Raw genomic sequence first — 24358 nt, 5'->3', positions numbered from 1 at the left:
TACCTAGCAGTCCAACTGGATGTGTCCTAGTTCTTTGCAAACAAAGCACTGCTCTTCTGATTTGGGTACATGGAATTTCATTTAGTAACTTCTTAATGCCCTGATGTCTCCTTCATTAGTGGCATTTCTGGCATTTGCTTCATTGTATGGCTCTAGACCAGCTCTCCTTGTCCTGATGCTTGTTATTCTTGAGGCGTTTCGTGCTGCCTCGATTTCCAAGGCATGGATCAAGGCATTCCTGCTCTTCTTGTGCCTGGCCAAACAAAGAGTTGGCTGCATCTCTGCATCTCTGAGTCGGTATATGGTGGAACTCTGCAGGAGCTTCTGGGTAGGCGAGATGCACGAGCCATTCAATATCAGCTTCAAATTCCCTTGAGTGTTTCTTAAGATCGTGTTGATGATATTTCAGGGCTGTTCTAGACACCTTTTCCATGTGTCAGTTGCCATACCTCAGCACAAGGCTTCTGCTAGTACTCCATAGTCTCTCTGGTCTGGAACTGGTATGGTCTGCAGCAGCTCTAACGGAAATTCTTGCAGGGCCAGGACAAGAAGCTGTAGCCTTCTCTTCTTCGCCCCAGCTATTAAATTCAGCAGCTGCTTTGAACTGTCGCCCGTAGACGTCCCATGACGATTGACCTTCAAACGTGGATGACTTGAATTTTAGGTGGCCGTTGGAAGTGCCCTCCACCTTAACATCCCTGGAATACTTGTTCCAGCTTGCAGAAGCTGTAGCTTCCTTAATCATCTAACGGCACTCCTCGGTTATAGCTGATACATGCAGTTTGTTGGTCTGCTCAAGCTGAGCTAGCTGTTGTGCCATCAGCTCTTTATGTTCGGCTAGCTGTTGCTCCTGTCGGGCAAGTTGCTGTTCTTGTTGTTGAAGATGCGGTTCCAAACACTGTACTTCACCTTCTGAATAAATACTGGTTTCATCCATCTTCTTTTATTCCTCTTGAGCAACTACCAGTTCACCTTGCATTTTTTCCTGACCCCTCTTCATGTCTTGCTGAGCTCCCGTGAGTTCATTACGCTTATCTTCCTTCATCTCCTTTTGGTTCGTCATGTCTTCAAGTACCATCTTGAAGGTATTCCTTATCTCTTCTTGGCAATTCTTCATTTCATTCTTCAGGCTATTTTCCATTTTCTCCTGGTTACTCTCTATTTTGTTATTAATTTCTTTTTGGCCACTCTTCAGTTTGGCCAAAAAAGCCATTATGTTCCAAAGTTCGTCGGCAGCCATCTTCCTTGTCCACATACACTATCAATCTGTCACTATCACTATTGTCCTATTACTACACTATAATTTCACCTATGAACTAACCTAAACTTTTACTTAAAACTAACACTAACTTTACTACATCTATACTCAAAATACAGTTCCTAACACTAATTTTAATCTCATCTAAATTCTTATTTTTTTTACTAGTTTTTTAATTCACTATTAACTATTCGTAAATCATTTAATGACCATCCCACTTCTGACCCCAGAATGTTGAGTGGGTAAAAAGGGTTTATAAGGATAGTCCAATTAATTTTCATACAGTTTTATTTAGTACTAATATTTACATTACTAATTAAATCACCACACTTAATGTTTTCTCAAGTCACTAAATATCTGTCAAGTCCACAGTTCATACTCTTCACTGGAGCTAGGCTCAACAGTGGTTTGACCCTTACCTGACACCTGTCAACACACACAGTATCGAGCCACTCATTTGCACTCGCACGAATCCGTCGCTCTGCGTCGCGCTGCTCACAAAGGGGGTCTCTCGTCTTCGCCGAACTCGCACTTTCCGAACTCCCGTGGAGGCCCGCGTCAATGCTTTTATGCCTGTTGGCCATTTTTCTGTAACCGACTAGAGTGGTTGTGATACCTTGCGTCATCCCAAGCCGAGCCGACACTCGGAGTGTCCAGAATAGCAGCACATTATTCATGCCACTCCACGCAGCGGCCTCTGTAAGCCCACAGGATTTCCAGGCCACTCAGAGATACATAAGAGCACTTAGGAAGTAGGGTGTGGGGCAGTGGGTGGTGAGGCCTGGCCGCCCTAATTCCCCAATGGTATGCGCCCTTAGGCCAGGTTATCACTGGAAGGTTCGCTCAGGTACATGGTAACGCGTCGTGGCCCTGCTTCCCACTTCGTAACAATATTTTAATATATTATAATTATAAGATGTATTTAAATTAAAATAACACATGTGAGTTTATACCGTCACTCTTTGTCCTATATGAAAGCAAAAACACTTGTGACTGATAAGTATCTTTTTAGCGAGCCCTAGCGTAAAGTTAGTTCTCTTAACAGTAATTTGTGAGGAATTCACTTGATTTTCTGTTTGAAGTATTCTGGATAAAATGTCACAGTTCAACTCCTTGTTTGTGGTGTGTGTCTCGTGATAATAACTTAACAGTGGCATTAGCGTTCAGTCCAATCAGAAAAATAGGCAGTAAGGACTGGCATTGAGTAAACTACAATATAATACTGGTGCGCACTCTGTAGATTACATTTCTAAGAATACAAGTATCTGCTGTTTGTTGAGACTCTAGCATACTACCGTGGTCAATACCAGGGGAGTATTAGTTTAGAGGAATGCTGTTTTTATTCTAGCTTTCTTCAAACTATGGTCATAAACGATTGTCGTACATTTTATGGTTTTTATATTACTTTTGTAGAAAAGTACTACATTTTATTCAAAGTTAAGTAACTTTCCAGTATTGTGTTTCTTGACATAGATTCCTTAACAAAACTTGCTTGTTTTGGTGGCATTTCCTGCCACTCATTAAATTTATGCCTTATAATTTCCATACTTACTGTATTAACTTCAGGAGTGTTCTTTCGATTTACCTTCTGCTTGAATGGTCATAATTTCAGTCAGCAAGGAAGTAAAACTTGGAATAGGAATCAGAACTGGAATTGGGGGAAATGTTATCATCAGAGTCAACTCAACTGTAATTATTTAGATGCCCTAGGGTTTTTGTTCATAGCAATGAGAAAAATTAGAAGTGTGACACTTTTCTTTGTTATTACATTTACAAAAAAAAATAGACGTATATATTTTTTATTACATTGCTACTGCATTGGATTAAGTTTTTTTTTTGTTTCCAGTTAATCCATGTGAGTTAATAATGTTATATGAACATTTTGTGTGGTTACTTTCAGTTAACAAGATTTTTTTTTATTGTATGGCAAGAATGGGTAGGAGATTTTTGAGATATAGTTTACTGACCTATTATTAGAATGTTTGCTGACGTGCTCTTGTAGTCCATAGCCTAGGGTGCGCCATCTAGGAGGTTGTCGACAGGTAGAATGAGTGATTATATGAGAGTGGAATATTGACCGAATGAATTGGTAGGGGAAATGGAATTACACAAAAAACCCATTAGCTTGCATATGAAAACCTGGTTTGGATCTAGCTAGAAATCAAGTCTACTCCTTGATTGGAGGCGAGTAATCTGAACATACTAATATAGTTGTCCCTTAGGAAGGTTTATAAACTTCTATGTTATTATAGCTTCGTATTATTACCATCAGGTTTTATACAGTTGTTTATATGGTGCCATTGTTTACAAACAAATTATAATTTTCAGGCAGTGTGGCTGATTCTCAAGCTGGCAAACCTCACGGTATTCCTGCTTCACGTCCTAGTGCAAATACTATTAATGCAACACAGAAAAGGCCAGTTAGTAAGTATTTTTTATATTAAAAATGGAAAAAATTAAGTGAATAAGATCAAATGTTAGTGACATGTCAGTATAGAGGTGGCTAAATAAAATTTAACTGGAAAAAGTTCGTAAGGAAATGTTCGAACACTTTGGCTTTCAACATTGGATGTTTAACTGTAAAATAATGCACAGTGCAGGTGTGAAAGTCATATGCCACCATACTCTTTAACACAAAGAAAGCATGTATACAAAGATCTAATAGTGAATTAAAAGGTTGTATTTTGGTACTCAAATAAACTCGGACCACTGGTAAAATTAATTAAAGATTGTGTTTAATATTTACTTTAGGTATGTAATATTGTGACTGCAATTTCTAAACCTTAAATAGGTGTTCATGGGGAACAGGATAATGAACACATGATAGTTGAATGGAGAGGGTATTTATAGTTAACTATTGGAGGGAGTTTCCACGAATATCTGGAAAATAATCCAACATTACCAAATAAAGAAGATGAGTCAAAACTTGTGAAATAATATCCACCACCATGATTTCTGACAAGAATAATTTTGCCAAGACACCAGAGGAGCTGTAACTAACATGTCGTAGGTCAGAAAAAACAATTTTAAGCCACCGAATACCATAATCTATTGGCAGTGTAAACTGTGTCATTGCCAAAACAAACCTACTTGTGGGTCATTAAAGAAAATAAAAAATTCAGTAAACCATCCGCTTAAAAATAATGCTTATGTAATGAACAGGGAATATATAAACTAGGTATATATAAATATCCAGGAATTAATGTTGAAGACCAAACCCTGAGTAACAATCCAAACCTCACCTGCTAGCTATGGTGTAGATTGCATGGACATAAGAACACTTTAAGAAAAGAATTCTTCGGGTTCCAAATCAATGCTTAATTTTCGTAAAATATATGCTCGAAGTGATTTGTGGCAGAAACAAAGGGGCTTGAAAATATTTATTTATTTTAACTAATTTTGTTATCCTTGACCAAGAAAATTCACATAACACAATGACAGCCATCTTCCGACCACACCACCATTATAGATTATCCAAAATAAAATTACCAACAAAGTTCACTGCTTAAAAACTCAATTCAAACTGCTATGGTACCAAAATGTTGGATCATAGAATTATTGATTACCAAAATTGCTCCCCGAGGTTACACACAAACATGTAGTACATGCCAAGGACTCCATCTTTGGAACAACAAAAATTAACCTCAATGTCTTGTTGCGGGCTCCCACCAATGACTGTGTGATAACCTTATTCCAGTTTAAATAGTCCAGAGAAATGTTTATAGATCAGCTTAGCCCAAACCATAGCCTTAAAATTGTCTTTTCAACTTTATTATTGTATGATTTTTGAGCCATTGCCCAACTGCAATCTTTTGACACCATGACCATGCAATGACTAACTGGGCGACTTAACTACCTCCATCCATGGAGGGAGGTGGACATGTGTCCCCCATAACCAGTCACACACTAGCTTTAAACGTGTAGCAGCAAACCACGGTCTGATTACCATTTTTGTTTTGCTGGGTGGATCTTTAGGTTTCACAATGTTATTAGTAATGAACAGAAACAAGGTGTGATTCCGTCTGAAATATAAGTACTCCATACTGAGTAAACTTATAGCAGATACAAGAGAATATTAACGTACAATATTCTTTACATTCTTAAACAGCTCTCAGGTATATTCAGAAAGAAAGAAAAAAAATTATGGGCCGGCCGTACATGAAATTATCAAAAGTTTCATTTACTAAAAATACATAAACCAATAAAAAAATACAAATATATTTAAACTATCCCAGTTGAGGTATGTACTTAAAGTCCAGAAATTATGTTTGTATGATTAACTTTGTTTGACGGCGTAATTTAGGAAAGTTCAAAAAAGGTTGAACAATACAGTAGCGCCGGAGGTCGGGGCTTCGTTTCCCGGAGCTCACGCGGGAACATGATGCCAGGGCGCTTGTGTCCTGTTGAGGAAGGGAGATGAAAATGCCAATTCGGCGTCTGACTCTTGGACCCTGTCTCGAACAGTCCGAATCAAAACTGATCAGAACTTGTACACAGACAGTATATGGGGCAGAAAATTCCCGGAAAAGTTAAGGGGAGGTTGAGGAAAGTTCTGGATCGTCACTCACCAGACAGGGAAGTTGGCTTCTATTTACCGATGCGTCGCCCGCCAGGAACTGGATCCCGCGAATGCGCGGATGGACGCGGATGTTTTCTTCATTTCAAAAGAAATAATTTAAAAGAAAAATAACTATTACTTTTGTACTAAGCAGACGGACTAAACTACTTGAAAAAGATTATAGGGATAGCATCCCTTATTTAGGCGACTACATAGTCGGTTGCGGCCGGATGGAAGTCTTGCAGTCTCTCGTCGACTCGCCGATAATCGCAAAATGGTCCGTCTGCAGTCGCGACGCGAAGAACCGCGTCTCGTAATTAAAAGTAACTGTTCTATCAAAAGTGGAGGGAGTGGGGACTGGGAGTCCGGACCGGAAGGTTCCGAAGTTCCCCGAGTGGGCGTCATAAAAAAACTCTGACTGATGTCTCGAAGTTGGTGGCACTGGCCGACCTTAGCGCTACCTGTTGAGGGGTGTCTGAAATAAAAAAGAATTGACTTGCCCAAGGCGTCTGCTTAAACCAAGGGTTAAAGGGGTAGTCAGGTGCTACACTCTGGTAGCCAAGATAATAAGTTACTGTTTCTGCCGCGAGATGTCGTAGGGTGGTCCATCTTTGCACTTACATTTTTTATGCGAGGCGTCCTTGGAGACGGTCGCTGTCTGCTGGGGTTTATGACCGGTCATTGGTCTTAGGCGAATTCTTAGAACCGAGAGGAAAGGGGGGTGGACAAAAAGTGCAACGACGCTGAGAAGGAGCGTCCATGACGTGCTTTTCGAGGAGAGAACCTAATACGTATTCGTGACTGTAAAGGCTATGGTCAGCTCGCCTCTGAGTAATGGTAACAGCTCGTCCAGAGCTGCTGTATGCAGTTTGTCATGAAGTGAAGTAAAGTTACAGGCCTGGGACGTGCCTGTAAGCGAGGGAAATTTCAAACTGGCAGCCAACAAAGTCTTAGATCTGCAAAAGATCCTATAGGTCTCTGGGAAAGGTGCTTCAGACTACTGGCACAAAGTTTAACTTAGGGGAGTACACCAGCCTAACAAAGAGTAAATCGCCCTTTAGTAACCAAATTATAGAGCAAATAAAATTTCCAAAAATAATTTAAAATTATAATAAATATTTAAAACAAATCGTGTCGAAATACCAAATTTCCGGCACAAACGTAATTTACAAAATCAATCAGTTGGGTCACAAGTTGTGTAATTAAAAACTTTTACACACACACACACACACACACACACACACACACACACACACACACACACACACACACACACACACACACACACACACACACACACGTGTACACATAAAAAACCAGGGACTTTTCCTTCTCTGTCTTTCTGATTCTGATGATATGATGGATCTTTTGTCTTTCTTGCACTTCAGGGCCTCACCGGTCTCTCTTTTAGCAACAACTCTTTCGCAAATACATACAATGACACTAACGCAAAGTATCAAATAAAATACAAGAAAAAATGCAAGAAACTTGCATTCGTCTCCCTCTTAACCCGGGTGGCTACAGCCAGGGGAAACCGGGAAAGATCAGGGAATTTCAGAACATCAGGAAAACTAGGATATGTCAGGGAATTTCTGCACATTGCAGGGGAAAATGTTTTAAGTTTGTGTGATTTCACCATTATTCTTTACAAATATGTCCATGTTGCTTGTTGTAAGTTATCATTAACCGAGAGTGATTCAAAATAGGAAATTTCTCGGTTTAGAATTTTTCTTGGTTATCTCAGAAATAAAATACTACATAATGTGCATGTTTCCCATACTTATTTTTTGTGAATTTGCAAAGTTTTTACAAACACAAATCTTCAAAAGAAATTGGATGTACTTCAGGTTAGTAATTAGATGTGTACTACAGGGTGTCCATAAATTGTCGTGACAACTTAACAATTTAATTACTTGGGAACTAGACCAGATATTTCTGAACGGTTTGCAGCATACGACATGTACACGAATAAAGCTTTTTACCCATATTAATACACATCAATGTGTGCACCCCTAGTGGCTCGAAGAACGTCCAGTCGGTATTCTAATTCATGCCATTTACGCTCCAGGATATCCACGGTAACATGTTGAAATGCATTGCAGATGCGTGTCTTTAAGTCCTTTGTTCGGTACACCATGTCCTTTACAAAACCCCATAAGAAAAAGTCTAGTGGTGTTATGTCAGGTGATCGTGGAGGCCACCGAATCGGACCATCGCGTCCAATCCATCTATCCGGAAACCTCTCGTTCAGAAACTGACGAACAATCAGGGACCAGTGAGGTGGTGCACCATCCTGTTGGAAGATAACGTCAGGTTGCAGGTGTTCGAACTGTGCCAATGCAAACTCTTGTAACATGTCCAAGTACACACAGCTGTTGATGGTCGACTCAATGAAAATGAACGGACCAATGATGCAATTGTGCATAAGCCCATACCACACATTCACTTTGGGACTGTCTCGTTCCATTTCACGTGTCACATGAGGGCGCTCAGATCCCCAGATACGAACGTTATGTCGATTCAGTTTGCCTGATACGTGGAATGTTGCCTCATCGGAGAAACAAATGGTCTTTAGAAAGTCATTGTTGGCATCAATCTTAGCTAGCATTTCCACTGCAAACTGTTCCCGCTGGGGGTTGTCTGTCGGCTTTAGTGCGTGCAGCAACTCAACCTTGTAGGTATACAGTTGTAACCTTGGATGCAACACTTTGTGCACTGTTGATCGTGGCATTTGCAACTGTGTGGCTGCCGTACGCACTGACTTTGACGGACTCCTTGCAAATGCTTGCCATACCGTGTCCACGGTAGCTTCTGAAACAGATGGCCGACCTGCTCCCTGTTTATGTAGCACAGTACCGGTTTCCATAAATGACTTATGCCAATCCCTAATGCTTTGTTGAGACGGTGGTTTCCTTCCATACAGGGTCCGAAAGTTCCTTTGGATTTGGGTATCGGACTTCGTCTCGATGAACCAGGCTACACTCTGGGCCTTCTCCTGTGGCGTCCACATGTCTTTGCCAATCAGTGTCCCTGAAACATTAGAAAAAAAACTTTATAAGTGTACATGTCATATGCTGCAAACCGTTCGTTTTTATCTAGTCTAGTGCCCAAGTGATTAATTGTTAAAGTTGTCAAGATAATTTATGGACATCCTGTATAATAAAATAAACCAGATTGAGAGCAGTTGTTTCTTTCACATGTTAATGTTTACCTAAAATTGCATCTATTGACGGTATTTTGAACATGTTTTATTGTGTTGAAAACATTTTTATTTACAGTTTACTTGTGTGTTCCAGTGTTCATTTCAGCAATTGTGAATAGTGATTTTTTTTAATAAAAAGTTATAACTTTGGTGAAACTATTACATAGTAGGTTAATTTGTGTCGATAATTTATGTCAATATTTTCTATATTGGCAGGGTAAGGGCCTGCAATACTATACCTGTTTACTTTAACTTTTAAATAAACTTTTACAAACTTATGACTAGAGAACCAGATTTCTTGAATAGCAAGGCTTAAAATTATTGAGTAAAAAAATAAATTTCTGTAGTCAAAAAGACATGCATACCAAACCAAGGGCTGTGTGAATTTATACAACATAGAAAAATTAATTAAAAATTAATCCCACTTACATTCTACTTACGACTAAATATGGCCAAAGTTTGTTCTTTGAATTCATACTCATACTGGATAGCATCAGTACACTTTCATAGCACAAACATGTTAGCGCATAGACATCTGTGTACTCAATCCTCTATCTATTTATGTAAATGAAGCAACATTTACTTTAATACACCAGTAATAGCCACAGACAAAACACATGCATAGGTTCTTTACTAAATCAGATTTTGTTCATGCTAACACAGTTTCCCTACATCTAACGTAGTACATAATTAAACAAAATTACATGTTACTACATAAAAAATAAAATAAATCGGGCTTAGGAAAATGTTATTATTAAATAACAAACTAAAAAAATTTTATTTCATGTCAGTCATGGTGTCTTGATGTGTCCTCTCTTCGATAAACTTTTTTTTACTTCCAAATTCTTCTTGGCTGTGTTTATAATCTGATCTTGAAACAACTGTTTCAAGCAGTTATAACAGTGATTAAACTCACTAAGCTACAGCAACATGTATGTTTCTCATATGTGCCCACATACCTGTAAAGCTAAATACTGCTTTTAGATATTGAGTTTTGTATTTGGTATTCTCTGTTGTACACGTTACAGTCGGAAACCCATTTGCAGTGTAAAATACATTGAATTAATTTTTTATTAAAATAACTCTGCCATAACATATTGATTTTGTGCCAGTATTATATTTTTAACACAGGAACTATAAATGTGTGAATTTACTTTTAGTTAATTTATAAAAATGGCATGAGTGGTGCGAGTCATTGAACTGGCATTCCGGAGGACGTCGGTGTGAATACATATCCGATTATCCTGATTTAAAATTTCCAATATTTCCGGGATATTTTACTACCTCACTAGAGGCTGGTTCCTTCCCTATCCATTATACGTAACTTGTGTCGTGTGTGTTACAGTCACGCATCACCTTGTATTGACAATATGCAAGTTGCAGTGCCAAAACTATACAACTCTTCCAGATAATTAATAAAAAATACAATAAAAATATGGTTTGAAGGTACCTTATACAGTCAAACCTCTATCTATCGTTTTTCAGGGGACCAACAAAAAAATTCAGTAGATGAGGACATTCAATAGATGTTGACTTCACTCTAAGAGTTTTTAAAAAATATTTCAACCTCAAAATTAGTGTCAGAAATATATCAGTTAATTGTCATTAAAGTTAATCAGTTGAAAAGTAAATAAAAATGTAAGTATTTTACTTAGTTCAATTTACACTTGCAAAAAAAAAAAAACATACGCACAATAAATCTACATGGAAATTAAAGTATTTTTCAATATCCTGAAGTCTGAAATATGTTTACTCATGTCATCAAATGTATAGCTGTACTGAAGAAGCAGATTTTGCCAATATTTAGTTGAATAGGCATTTATGCCGACTTCTGATACGCTTGTTAATTTTCGGCCGATATTACTAAAAAAGGAAAGAGACTGCCATAACCTAAAAATCCACGATTACCCTTTTCACTTTTCGTAGAAGTACTGCATTCTTTCAGATCGCATTATTTCTTCGCAATATGTGCCAAACGTACATATAAAAATTTAACATCCTTTTTTTTTCAATAATGTTCTTTAATTTTAATATGTCATAAATAAATTACCGTCACGGTAAATATACATCTCGGTTGTTACGGTAACTGTAGTGCAAATGTGGTAGTTATCGTGCTTCTGTAGTAATTATGGTATCGACAAAGAATCTTTAGTTCTTTTTATGGTAATTATCTTAGGATAACAATTGGGTTTGTACTGTAGTTATGGTACATCATCCATATTTCTTCTTAAGTTGTTTTTCATTTGTCTTTTCTTCATATTTACGTGCTCCATTACTTGGCTGCAGATTTAAGGTGATTTTTACTACTGTATACTATTGTTACTGTTTTTATGATGGTTTCTTTCTAAGAAATGGTTATTTCTGCTAAATCTTTATGGTTAAACGATCATCTATTATAATTTATAGTGACGGGACCACATATTTTGTACAATCAATGCGGACTAAACGATAATTCGAACATTGGTACAAGCGGACTTTTTTAACCTTAGTTGTATGGCAATTTTGCCGGGACCGTAGAAAGTATACGATAAACACGGACAATTGATACATGCGTGTTCGATAGATAGAGGTTTGACTGTAATTTATTGTTCCTACAATGCATGAAACTGTTTTAAATTATGGTGTGGTTCCCTTTGCAGATTATTCTGTGGCTGATATTGAGGTTTAATTTCTGTTATGTACAAAATTGAAAGCGTAACTATTTGGTGCAATGTTCACCATAAAACAACACCATGATTTGCTGCATTTCTAATTAACGTACTGAAAATAAGGGCAACACATTAATAGTAGGTTGGAGATGCTCTGATATTCTGATTTTTTTGTGGTTATTTTACATATAATATAATGAATTAGGGCTTAACTTTTTTGATATTGGGTCATCAGAGACGATGATCAGATGAGAATTTGACAAAAAAATGGATGGATGAAATTGTACCGACATGTTTAACACTTGCACATTTTATTATTTGTTTTTACGTGAATAGAATGCCGACTGGCTGTGCTAGCTACAGAACCTTTGATGGACTCGGGTAATGGATATTTGTTTTTATGTGTATTTAACTTATCACTATTTTACATGATGTATCCAATATAGTTGTTCAAACCTGTAAAAACAAAAAAAAATCTAATAGATGGAATAAATTAAAATTATAGATGGATACTCAATGATTGTAATTTAGTTAAATACTTAAATATCACAACTCAAAAATACATTCTTGAAACACAGGGATTAAAACATTCGAATTATGTTTTGGGATCTTACCGCAAAATATTGGTGAGTTGTAGATAAAAGCATTTATTTCACATGTCGATGCATATTGGTGTAATGTGTTTTTCCAGGACGAAGTGCTTCTAAATGTAGCTGTGCAACGTTTAACCATTAACAATCTGAAATTAAATTAGAATTGGAAACAACATATGTTAAAATTATTTATTTAAGTAGCTTATATGTAAAATTATGCAGCTCAAACACGAAGCATATATTATTTTGGAAAAATAATTCTTTATTCGCCAAGGGCATGAGAAAAATTTTACAATCGTAATGATATATGCGTTTGAAAGTGATCGCTTCTATGCTAATATGCTAAAATATAGAGGTGACATATACTATAAGTAATATAGTCCAAAACCCACATACAACTATGCTTATTTGGTATTCGACCTCAGAACCTCTTGACAGAATTTGGGTGGTGTTCTAGCCATCAGCTGCACTAATGTTGTCAATGCACGAACTGCCACTACCTTGCGTGCAAAGTGTGAGAGGTTGACACAAGCCCGTGTCTGTCTGCCTTGCTCACAGTTGCAATGGGGTGGGTGTCCTTCCAGGAAGGAGCTGGCAACACGGTAGCCTACCTCTGCCTCCCTGCACGTGCACCTCACCCCTGCTGAGATGGCATCCTCAGCCCCTCAGTGTCTCTATTACTAATGTGCTTGCTGTGTTTTTAGGAGATAAAGAATTCAACAATTTAACTGTTAAGTTAATTAAAAGAATAGCCGGAAATCTGTGCTATTTTGAATGTAGTCACATTTTATCATATTCTTTAAAAAAAAATTTTCTCCTGCTTTAACGTTATCAAGCTTTTCAAAATATCTAAGGTTATTTTTATTGAAAATGCAGAAACTACACGAACATTTATTTTGCTTACGTATCGCACTACTGGACTGAATTTGAATGAGCCAACCATGCGACTTCATAATCTTCTTAAGCGAATTGAAAAGGTCGCATCGTGCATGAATGAGAAGAATATAAAAACACTAGTAGAAACTGAACGATTTGACATAATTTGATGGGGTTTGTTTTGTCGACTTTATATTTTGATGTGATTTTCTTTATCGACTATATTTTAATTACAGAGACCTGAATGCACAGCAATAGTTTATATAGTATATGGTTAAAAAAAATTCCAAATGTATTTCATAAAGTACGGGCATCAAACCAAAAATTAAACACACATGAAAAAAAAAATGGCTGTAAAATTATTAAAAACTTCTATAGTAACCAAATTTTATAGTAACCAAATTTTATAACTTAATATATTTCAATGATTTTCTTTTACAAATTGTACAATAGAATATTGAAATAAGTTAAAATTTGGCTTAAAATTGTAATATATTTTTCATTTTAAGATTTGGTTACTATATATGATTTGCTTATGTGATTTTAATAATTTTACAGCCAATTTTTTGTATATATTTGTTTTGGGGTTCAAGCCTTAATTATATAAAAAAAATGTTTGCATTTTTTTTTTTTAACTTTATTCTTGTGACTATGTCTGTACATTCAAGTTTCTATTATTGTTTTTATATTTTCGTATTTCATGCACAATGTGACCTTTCTAATTCTGTAATGTCATTATTCACAATTAAAATAATTATGAATCCATTAATTTTAAACTCCTTGTAAAGATTTACTTAATTTGATAAACTACTACACGTCACAAAATAAATAAGCTACTTTAAAACACGTGATGAGACTGTTATAACCAAAGTTACTAAAATTGTTGATCTCAATCACTTCCCCACTTGATGTCGAAAAGATAAACTGGAAACGTTTTACATACTACTTTAATCTACATTGTATCTAAGTATAGTTCATAAACCACCACCTGAAACGGTTTTGTACCCAGGAATTCTCTCACTGCAAGTTTGCTATCAATTAAATTAGGAGAATCAACTTTTTTTTTACAAGATCTTGAATTTTTGAGACTTACGTGTGAAGTTCAATCAGAGGTTGTTCGGGAATAGATGGCTGATTAGTTTTCTTAGGTGGTGATTTGAACATTTTATATTGATCAGTCTTTAAAGTTACTATAGCTAAAGTATTATCAGGGGCTGGCTCATACCCCAGAAAATCACACTCACTTAAAAGCGATGCATTAATTATGACAGCTCACCACATGTATGGGAGGTTAGACAAGTAGGCTCTAGTTGATGTAGTATTATGTGCAGGGTGTCTACTGACCCTGGAAAACCTGGAAAACCTGGAAATATCAGGGAATTTTGTAATCAGGGAATAATCAGGGAAAAATCAGGGAATTTTTTTAAAAATCAGGGAATTTTTGTTTGGCAGGTTGTAGTTGGCAATACGTTTTTTTTTATTGATCAGCTTGCATTGATGAAGCATCAAGTGTATCCCTGCCCATTTTTATTTTTGAATGGCAAATATCGAACAGTTTCCACGTCCATTTTCTTTTATTTACCATCGGATTCGGAAGAGTCGTCAAATCACGTGATACAAACTGGTTCAAGATGGTCTGTTATCCTGCTGACGTACGTGCTGCAGCATGTGCTTCCCACGTTTAGATTATACCGACAGGTGCATTTAATTTTAGGTATCTATGGATGCCCTCAACGTAAACTGGACATTTTTGTTATCTTTGAAAACGGATATCACAGACACTTTTGGTGAAGATTCGCCATTGTTGCTAGAAATTGGTAGCTGTGGGCTTCATATGGTCCATGGTGCTTACAAAACTGGAATTTCTGCTACACAATGAGACGTTAGTTTTTTGAGGCACAGTTACTATTTGTTTAAGCACGTACCTGCAAGGAGGGCAGATTACATTAGAATAACTGGATCAGAGCTTTTTCCCAAGAAATTTTGTGCAATCAGATGGAATACTGCAGTTGCTGAGCGTGCCATGAAAACATTACCCCATCTAAAGAAATTTGTTAGTGAAGTTTCTATTTCATCTCTCTCTTTCAGTGTAGTGAAAAGTGCTCTTGAAGATAATCTAAAAGTAAAATTAACATTCTTCCACTTTTTGGCGTCAGAGCTGGAATTGTTTCTCACAATGTTCCAAAGTGAAGCACCCATGGCACCTTTTCTCTATGATTCACTGGTAGACATTTTATTAGCTTTGGCAGGAAAGTTTTTGAAACCAGAAGTACTGAAGAGCTTTAGGGAGAAATGCAATTATCTCAATTGGATGTAGATAACCAGGAAAATCTATTGACTGTCATCAATATCAAGTTGGGTTATGCAGTACGCCATGCCATCAAGAAAGAGAAAGTACCAGAAAAGTCTGTCCTGTTACAGAAAAATGATAGGACTTGTCTAAAGGTTATGGTAAAAAAAACTTCAAGACAAAAGTCCCCTGAAGTACAATCTTACCAAGGGAATTTCCTGCTTATGTCCGTCTGTGGCTTTAAATTCGGGTGTGAGGAAACAGCGTGTGAAGTACAGTTTAGAATGTTGTCTTCAAAACAGGTGGCTATAAGGACAAGAAGCTGATAACATAGAGTGATCATATCAGTTGGTATGTTCCTCGCAAGATTCTGCAGCACTGTTATCGTCTTTTTCTCGAGAAGACGGGCGCCTTGATCACTTGTGGATGCTCATTCTTAAGGCACATACAGTAGCTTCCAAAACAGGCCTTCTAAAGTTTGTGAGGATGGTGTTGGTACTTTCCCATGGAAATGCATCATTGGAAAGAGGATTTTCAGTGAATTCTAATCTGCTGACAGAAAACTTGCAGGAAGAAATACTGATCGCATGAAGACAGATGTATGACTTTGTTCAACGTTCTGGAGGTGTAGAGCATGTTGATATCACCAAGTCCATGTTACAGTATGTAAGAAATGCTAGTTGTAGGCATAAGGAAGCCCTGCAAACAAAACAAAAAGAAAAGGAAGCTACAGACAAGAAGAAGGCAGAAAAAAGAAGAGTTTAAGAGATCAAGGCATTGCAGTTGAAGAAGGCTTGAATGTTGGATTTGACTCGTTCTGAAGTAAGTGCAATAGACGCAAAAGTTGATTCACTGCGAAATTGATGGGAGCTTCCTTTTACTAATGTTTTTTGCAAAAGGAAGTGTGTGAAATATTTGTAGCAGCATATTTTATTTGCCATCAATTGAGTCACTTTGGCCACGTTTGGAAGAAGGTAATTTTTTTACTAATTTAAGTAAGTTGAAATACTTTGAAACCCGTCAATGTAATATTATGCAGTTTTTTTTTCAGTTTCTTGGAATGTCGTAATTTTGTTAAAGAAAACCTGGAAAAATTCAGTTTTAGACCTGGAAAACCTGGAAAAATCAGGGAATTTAATTTACTAGATCTGGTAGACACCCTGTATGTGCACATGTCTGTTGTCAGTGAATGCTCGGCCGCGAAACCAGGAAATAATATTATCAAAATAATGTGTATGCAGAGACACCCTAGGGCTGAGTGATACCCACTTAGGGATGACATTCTGAGCTGCGACTCGTCGGTAGCCATCATCCTGTCAGGGTGACCTGAAGAAGAGACAGATTGCATTGCTGTGATAAATGCGAGAAGTGCAAAAAACCAATTCCATAACAACTAAAATTAGCTTGCAAAACATTGCATATATCCAGGGCTTGAAAAATGTCACGATGGCCCACCAGTTATTCAAAATTTTCAATTATCAGCATTATCAAACTTTAGACCACTAGAACCATGAGTTATCGAAATCACCTTCCAAAAGGACCAGTTTATGCTTTAAAAAAATGCATACAGACAGACAGACAATTTAAATATGGTCATGTTAGCTTCGTCATTCTAATGTTTCAAAGATTTGAATTGTTTCAGTCAATATTTGCTGTCCACCCATCATCCACCCACCTACCCTGCACCCATGCACCAACTCACCTACACTGTACACTTGCACCTACTCACCTACCCTGTACCCTTGCACCCACTCACCCACCCTGTACCCTTGCACCCACTCATCCACCCTGTACCCTTGCACCCACCCTGTACCCTTGCACCCACTCATCCACCCTGTACCCTTGCACCCACTCATCCACCCTGTACCCTTGCACCCACTCATCCACCCTGTACCCTTGCACCCACTCATCCATCCTGTACCCTTGCACCCATTCATCCACCCTGTACCCTTGCACCCACTCACCCACCCACCCTGCACCCCTACTCCCACCTACCTACCCTACACTAATGCACCCACCCATCCACCCTGCACCAACACACCCACACACCCACCACCCTGCAACCATGCACCTACCCACCCTTCAACCATGCACCCATGCACCCACTCTTAACCATGAACCCCCACCCTGTGCCCATGTACCCCATTCGCCCATGTACCCCATTCACCCTGTAACCACCAACCTTCCCACTCTGCACCCACCAACCTTCCCACTCTGCACCCACCAACCTTCCCACCCTGCACCAATGCACCCATCCACCCTCCACTCACACCTCAATTCACCAACACCCCCCTGCACCCACACCTCCCTGCACCCACACCTCCCTGCACCCACACCCCCCTCCACTCACATCCCCTCCACTCACATCCCCCTGCACCCACACTTCCCTGCACCCACACTCCCCTGCACCCACACTCCCCTGCACCCACACTCCCCTGCCCCACATCCCCCTGCATCCACACTCCCCTGCACCATGCACCCACCCTGCACCCATAAATCCATCCATCGTGCACCCACACACCCACCCACCATACATCCATGCTCACACCCACCCTGCACCCACATATTCACCTTGAACCCCCCACCCTGCACCTATGCACCCAACCACCCTGTACCCACCCACCCCCCCTACCCTGCATCTACACACTCTTCCACCTACCCTGCACCCTTGCTCATACCCACACACCCATCCTGCACTTACATACCCACCCATTGTGCACCCACACACCCACTGTGTACCTACAACTCACCCACCCTTTACCCATGCACTCACCTTGCATCCATGCACCCAACCTGCACCCATGCACTTAAATCACCCTGCACCTTCCCATATACCCACCCACCCACCAACTCACACACACACTCACCCACCCACCATGCAACTATACACCTACCACCCACTTACCCTGCACTCACACACCCTGCACTCACACACCCTGCACTCACACACCCACCACTCACACACCCTGCACTCACACACCCACCACTCACACACCCACCACTCACACACCCACCTATGCACTCACCCTGCACCCACACATCCATCCACCCTTACCCACCTTGCCCCCACTCACTCAATCACCTCTTGCTTTTGCTTTGCCATACAAATATTCATTTTGAAGTTCGGTTATTATTATATTGCTTTTGAATTAATTTATTTTTGTTATAAAAATCTTAGTACTACAGGCATAATTATTTGTAGTTGAGTGTGTGGATTTATGGTTTGCTTGAAATTCTTATGGTATTGTTTATGTTTTAAAAATATTAGGAATATTTGGACTCCTATTAAAGTAACATTCTTTTATTTCGCCTGCCACTGTGCGAAACTGGATTAACAAAGACTTGGAGGACTAAATATGAAATGTGTTTCTTTGTTTTAGGTTTTGAAAATTCATATTTCACACGTAATCCAAATGAACTACAAGGGGAGAGAATCAAGACTACTTTGGTAAAGTCATCTCGAGGCCTTGGCTTTACAATTGTTGGTGGAGATGATTCTGAAGAAGAATTTCTCCAGATAAAATCAGTTGTTCCAAATGGTCCTGCCTGGCTTGATGGAAAATTGCTAACAGGTATTTTTATCCTTTGTTGATTCAACACTCAAAATGAAGAATCTTTAATAATCATTAAAATAATGGACCATGTCCATTGTTTTTGGGGACAGAAAACATTATGGCATTGGAAGATGGTGTGATGGTAGTTGCATATTCCCAGTGTTGCTGCACCTAATTTTAACTTTAATTTGTTGACAGACTAACTTCCGGGACATTTTTGTCTAATAGTGTTACTGTACAGATTTAAGGTAGTTTTTGTATTAGGTATAATTAATGTAAACATTAGTGAAACATGATCTCAACCTGGTTAATTAAATTTGAATGTGATATATTAGCACTATGTACTAATAAATAACATTTTTGCAATAAAATTTTAACATTATAAAACTGATACATTATCCTGTTAAAATGACATTTAAGCGTAAAATGAAAATCAGTAATAACGGGCCTATGATCTGTCAACTTAATATCCAGCTCCATGCATAACACATACTAGCACAATATATCTCAATGTTTACTTTACCTACAATGAAATAGGTTTTATATGGATTAATTATAATATTTAAAAGGGTAGATATCTTTACTTAATCACACCATTTTAGTATTTGTTTGATATGGTTTTGTGTTTCATGTTTACGCACAAAGGCTTAGGTGGCGGGACCTCCTAAATTACTATGGACTCCAAACTCCTTGGCCTTGGGTACCAACTTAGTGAGTCCTCATGAATTTTATTCATGCCAGGTTGTTGGAATTAAACACACAACCCTTGCCACAGCTACTGAGGCCGCACCATATTTGTAGACGTATCTTTTATTTATGCCTCGGGAAAAAATTCAGGAAAATAGGCTTCCCGAAATGCCGGGCGGGAATTTTCTTACTCCTGAATTTTTCGGGAAATTGTTTAAAAATTTACAAATGTTTACTTATCATGTGAAAATGTTTTCTATCAATTCAAACTGTTTTTACAACAATATTTGTTATGGATTCGTACATTTTTGAAGGGTTTCCGTACTATGTAAACGCAAAACATCTTTTAAACGTATGCAGATCGTAGCGACAGCTGTGGCGTGCAGTGAATTATGATAAACGTTTACACATATCTAATTGGAATATAAAAAACGTACATGGAGTACCTTAAATATTGTATGCATTCATAAGTATGTTTCTTCAAGGGTACAAATTTGCAAGATACGTGAATAGTCAGTTTTTTATTGCCGTCACCATCGAATACTTAACCTAAAACCACTGTGTGTCCTTAGACACAAACAAAACACATGTGCAATCCAACCTTTTTGCCAAAGATATACGAAATACTATAACGAAGCATAACCGTTCTCATTACTTGATAGCAGTGGCGATGTAGAGAACTGTATTGGCACTTTGAAAAATATGAAATCACGTAGTTTTACACCACTGCTCACGAGTATCTAAACATCTATGATTTTGCTTTGGGTGAAAAAAAAAAGTTGTTTAGTTTGGTGAGCTTTGTCGGCTGACGTTACGTTATTAAGGCTTGTGCAAAGTATCTGTTCCTATTTTCGATGCCATTGTATATTAAAACAAACTAGCAGCCTACAAATAATGGAGATCACAACCGATCAGCCTGTTACTTGTAAACCTAAAGGTGTTTGGAAGTATTTTGAACGTCTGACAAGACAGTAAATCCCTGGCAAAGTGTGTCTCGTGTGAAAATTTTTTGAGATGCGAGCATGGGTAGCACTTCTGGATTACTAAGACATCTCAATAAACATCCCTCTATAAAAAAAGAATTTGAGGATGCTAAAAAATATGAAGTCGCCGCTGAAAGAGGGCAAGTGAAGCAGACAAAATAAATAGCAGCAAAAAACAACTAACTTTTTCAAGAAACGTTTAATTGGCCATCTCATATTGAAATTAAAAATTTGCTTTTTTTTTTTTTTTTTAATTTTTCCCGATCCCGTCCCCTTTCCGGCTGGAATAATTTATTTTTCCCGAAAATTTCCCGCAGTACAAAAACCTATTCCCGCACACCCCTATTCAAAATACCTTAGTACTGTATCACTGTAAATCAATCTTAGGGTTTTGGACCTATATTGGAGCCATTTGTAAATGCTATGATAATCAAAGCATATTAAAAATTTTCTTATTTCTACACATTTTTTAATTCAAATGGGGCAAGGCCTTAAACTTGACTAGTCTAAAAATCATTTATAGTAAAAAAAAGCATCTTATGTTCTGTTTCTAGTTTTTCTTGTCTTTTAGGTGTGTATAAATGATTATTAAAAGGTAATAAATTACACTGCCAGGAAAAATATATGGAAAAATCCTGGCATTGGAGACCAGTATTAAGTATATTGTATTTTATCTAATCTGAACAGTTTAGAATTCTTGCTAAGTGTTTTGCTTTATATTTAAGAATGTTTTAAAACTGGCCAGCCACCAAATTAATTTTTTAAATCTTGTTTGTAGCATTTGATAAGACTAACATTTAAACCCAAATTTACTTTGTTTACATTTAATTGTAATTTAACTGTATAGTGTAAAGCCATACATTAATCATTCATTTTATCTACTCTAAGTATATTCAGTTGCAAGATAAAAGTTACATTAAAATATTAGGCACTTTAGTATTTTCCTTGTCATTTACTATAAATAAGTATGTACAGATAAATTTATTTACAAGTTTAAAATATGAGTGTGTATTTTATATGATGTATTATAACTCTTGCTCCAATTCTTTATGGTAACGTTGTTGGTGCAAGGATCTGTCTGGCAGTCATTTCCGTTATCTTTCCATCACAAACTGGCGGAAATGCATAATTATTGAACCTCATTCAAAAACAACTTCAAACAAATATGGTTTTGAAAACTCAGAAGTGTTAAATAATCCACATAATGAGATACACAGAAATGCCATCTTTCAAAAACCCTATCAAATACTATCCTAAAACTACCAAAGCTTTTTTATTCATAATACCGGAAATTTGCACAGTTCATGGTAAACACTAGAATGAACTAATTTCTTGTTAAGCAGGAAAATACTTCTTATCGTGCAATTAGAAGCAATCAGCACATGCAGTACACCAATTCCTCACTTAGCATGACTAATGCATTCCTAAAAATATTTGTGTTATCCGAAATTGCATATTCTGAAACATTGGTCTCCATAAATAGCAAAGCTAATTTACATATTGTGTTCCAAAATGTGTAGGGAAATATACTTTACATAAAATAAATGCCTAGAATAACACTCAATAATCTGTGGCTTAATACAAGAACAACCAATGCCAATTTTTCATAATGTTGTGAATCTAGAATTTAAATTTAATGAATAATTTCAGTAGCAGTGATACCGAAAGTACTCTATACTGGATTTTCATATTTGACACTAATAATTATTGTGCTTATGAATGCTACTAATTGTGCTGTCTAATCTTTCTATAGTACCTAAATCCTTTAAGATTTTACTGACATTGGTTGTTTTTGCATTGGCATTTTTATAATGATGTAATAACATTGGCTGTTTTTAGACAATTATTAAACACAAAATTTCTCAAGATTTGCAATTTTAGGTATTACAAAGTTATTCAGGTACTAGGGTTATTAAATTTATGGATATTGAACTGTTTACTCTTAATCCACTCTACTGATAGAGAGAGAAACAATAAAGCAGAAACTTATTTTCTTTTCATTATGTTACAACCTTTCAAGAAAATCTCCATCTGGTAAAAACGGTCATATGTTTATCCTTCTATAGTAAGGAAAACTTCTTCATGGTTGTTATGGTCCAATCAAATGGCCTACTTTGTAGATGTATAAAGGGCATTAACGACTGTAGGTCTTTAAGTTTTTCTGCTGACAATTGTATAGGTGTCGCGTGAATTGGTTGCAAGTCATGATTTACAGGATGTATACCTCTTCTGGTTAGACGTAAGGTCTTGAATTCCTCTTGTGGATTGATGGAACATTTATAAAAGATGTCCCCAGGCGAAGCCCTCCTGTATTGGAGCCATTTTATCTTAAGCCAAGGAACTGACTCCCCAAGATGTTTTATTTTCTCTGAACATAACAACCATGAAGAAGTTCACTGAAATAAGAAAACCCTTCTGCTCAATTTCCATACTTTTATCAGTTCCTAGGAACTGGTCTGATACAATTAGCGCAATCTCTAGGTGTATCAATTTTTGCTGTTGTATTCTTTTTTGTTTTTTCATTTGCTGCATGGACAGTGTCTGCCTCCATGTGGGTGTGACCAGGTTCAAGGAACTTGTGATTAATAATTGCCAACTTGCTATTGCAATGTTTTTCCTTATGGAAAATATCCATGAGCATGATCGAGATATTAATGTTCCTGTTCTGACCACTGCAGGAATCACTAGACATATTGACTTTCTCTATTTCTTCAGGTAGTGACAGAAGATGCTGGTGCATACATGAAGCTATTTCATTTCCTCCCTTGCCGGAAATAGTTTCATCTCAAATATAACAATGATCTGATTGGTTCTTGTTGCTTACAGAGTACACAATTAAATTGAGTCTCCACAGTGATCGCTTATAAAAAGCTATCCCACTGTATAGAAGGGGTGTTGGTAAACACTTTTGCAAATCAAAGCACAAGAAATAAATACTCTTATGTTCCCTACTTTTCTGCTTGTCAATCTTCTTCTGCTCATAGCTAGATTCTGCTAAATGTAAATGAACTTTCTTCTCTTCTATTTTATTTTTTTCTTCTTCATTACTAGTTGTTTTAAGCTGCAGCTCATACATGTCACATTTCTTAGGCCGATGGAAGGTCAAGTTAAAATTTTCTACTCATAATCTGAACCCTGTTCTTCACAATCTGTTTTATAGAGTCTTTGCATCTTAGATACAGATAAGTCTGAATTTAAGTATTTCTTCTCTTTATGTGATCTTGAATAATGACTACAGTATACCGGAACCTTGCTATGTGATTCATAATTGTTTGTTTTGCTTCTTCTGAGGTATGTTTTTGGTTTCCATGTGTTCTCTACCATCTTCAAGACAAACACATTTCTTTATGAAACGTTTCTTTTCAACAATGACTTGAACTTTCATTAAGGTCAAAACTAATGTACAGTAGAACCCCGATTATCCGCGACTCGATCATCCGATTCGCGGATTAACCGCGATTTATGTCCATCAAGTCCAATTTTTTAGTTACATATAACCAATGATTCAAAATGTATATAAATGTTAAAATGCTTTGCAAAATGTATGTTGGTCAAAGTACTTTGACTCAGTTATGTTTATATGCACAGAAAGTTTTAAAAAAAATACTAGTACATACATACGTATGTACATAATATTTTTGTGTTCCATGTTACGTGAATAGATTATACACTGGTGCGCGATTCCATGTCCGCATGACCGGACTGTACA

At 37.3% G+C, this 24358-nt stretch overlaps 1 protein-coding gene across 11 annotated transcripts in view; it reads left to right on the top strand.

Annotated features, from left to right (window-relative positions):
* Nucleotides 1-24358, top strand: part of LOC134529396 (membrane-associated guanylate kinase, WW and PDZ domain-containing protein 1) — a 356729-nt gene that overhangs the window by 135193 nt on the left and 197178 nt on the right. For 9 of the 11 annotated variants that reach the window (XM_063363421.1, XM_063363420.1, XM_063363423.1 and 6 more), the window contains 2 exons: nucleotides 3587-3682; nucleotides 18806-18997. In XM_063363421.1, the coding sequence (XP_063219491.1) occupies nucleotides 3587-3682; nucleotides 18806-18997 (288 nt within the window). The remainder of the gene's footprint in view (nucleotides 1-3586; nucleotides 3683-18805; nucleotides 18998-24358) is intronic. The other 2 variants (XM_063363424.1, XM_063363422.1) reach the window with 1 other exon arrangement.

This window comes from Bacillus rossius, chromosome 2 (genome assembly GCF_032445375.1).
Source record: "Bacillus rossius redtenbacheri isolate Brsri chromosome 2, Brsri_v3, whole genome shotgun sequence".
Classification (NCBI taxonomy): Eukaryota; Metazoa; Arthropoda; class Insecta; order Phasmatodea; family Bacillidae; genus Bacillus; species Bacillus rossius.
This window is presented reverse-complemented; position numbering and strand designations above follow the sequence as displayed.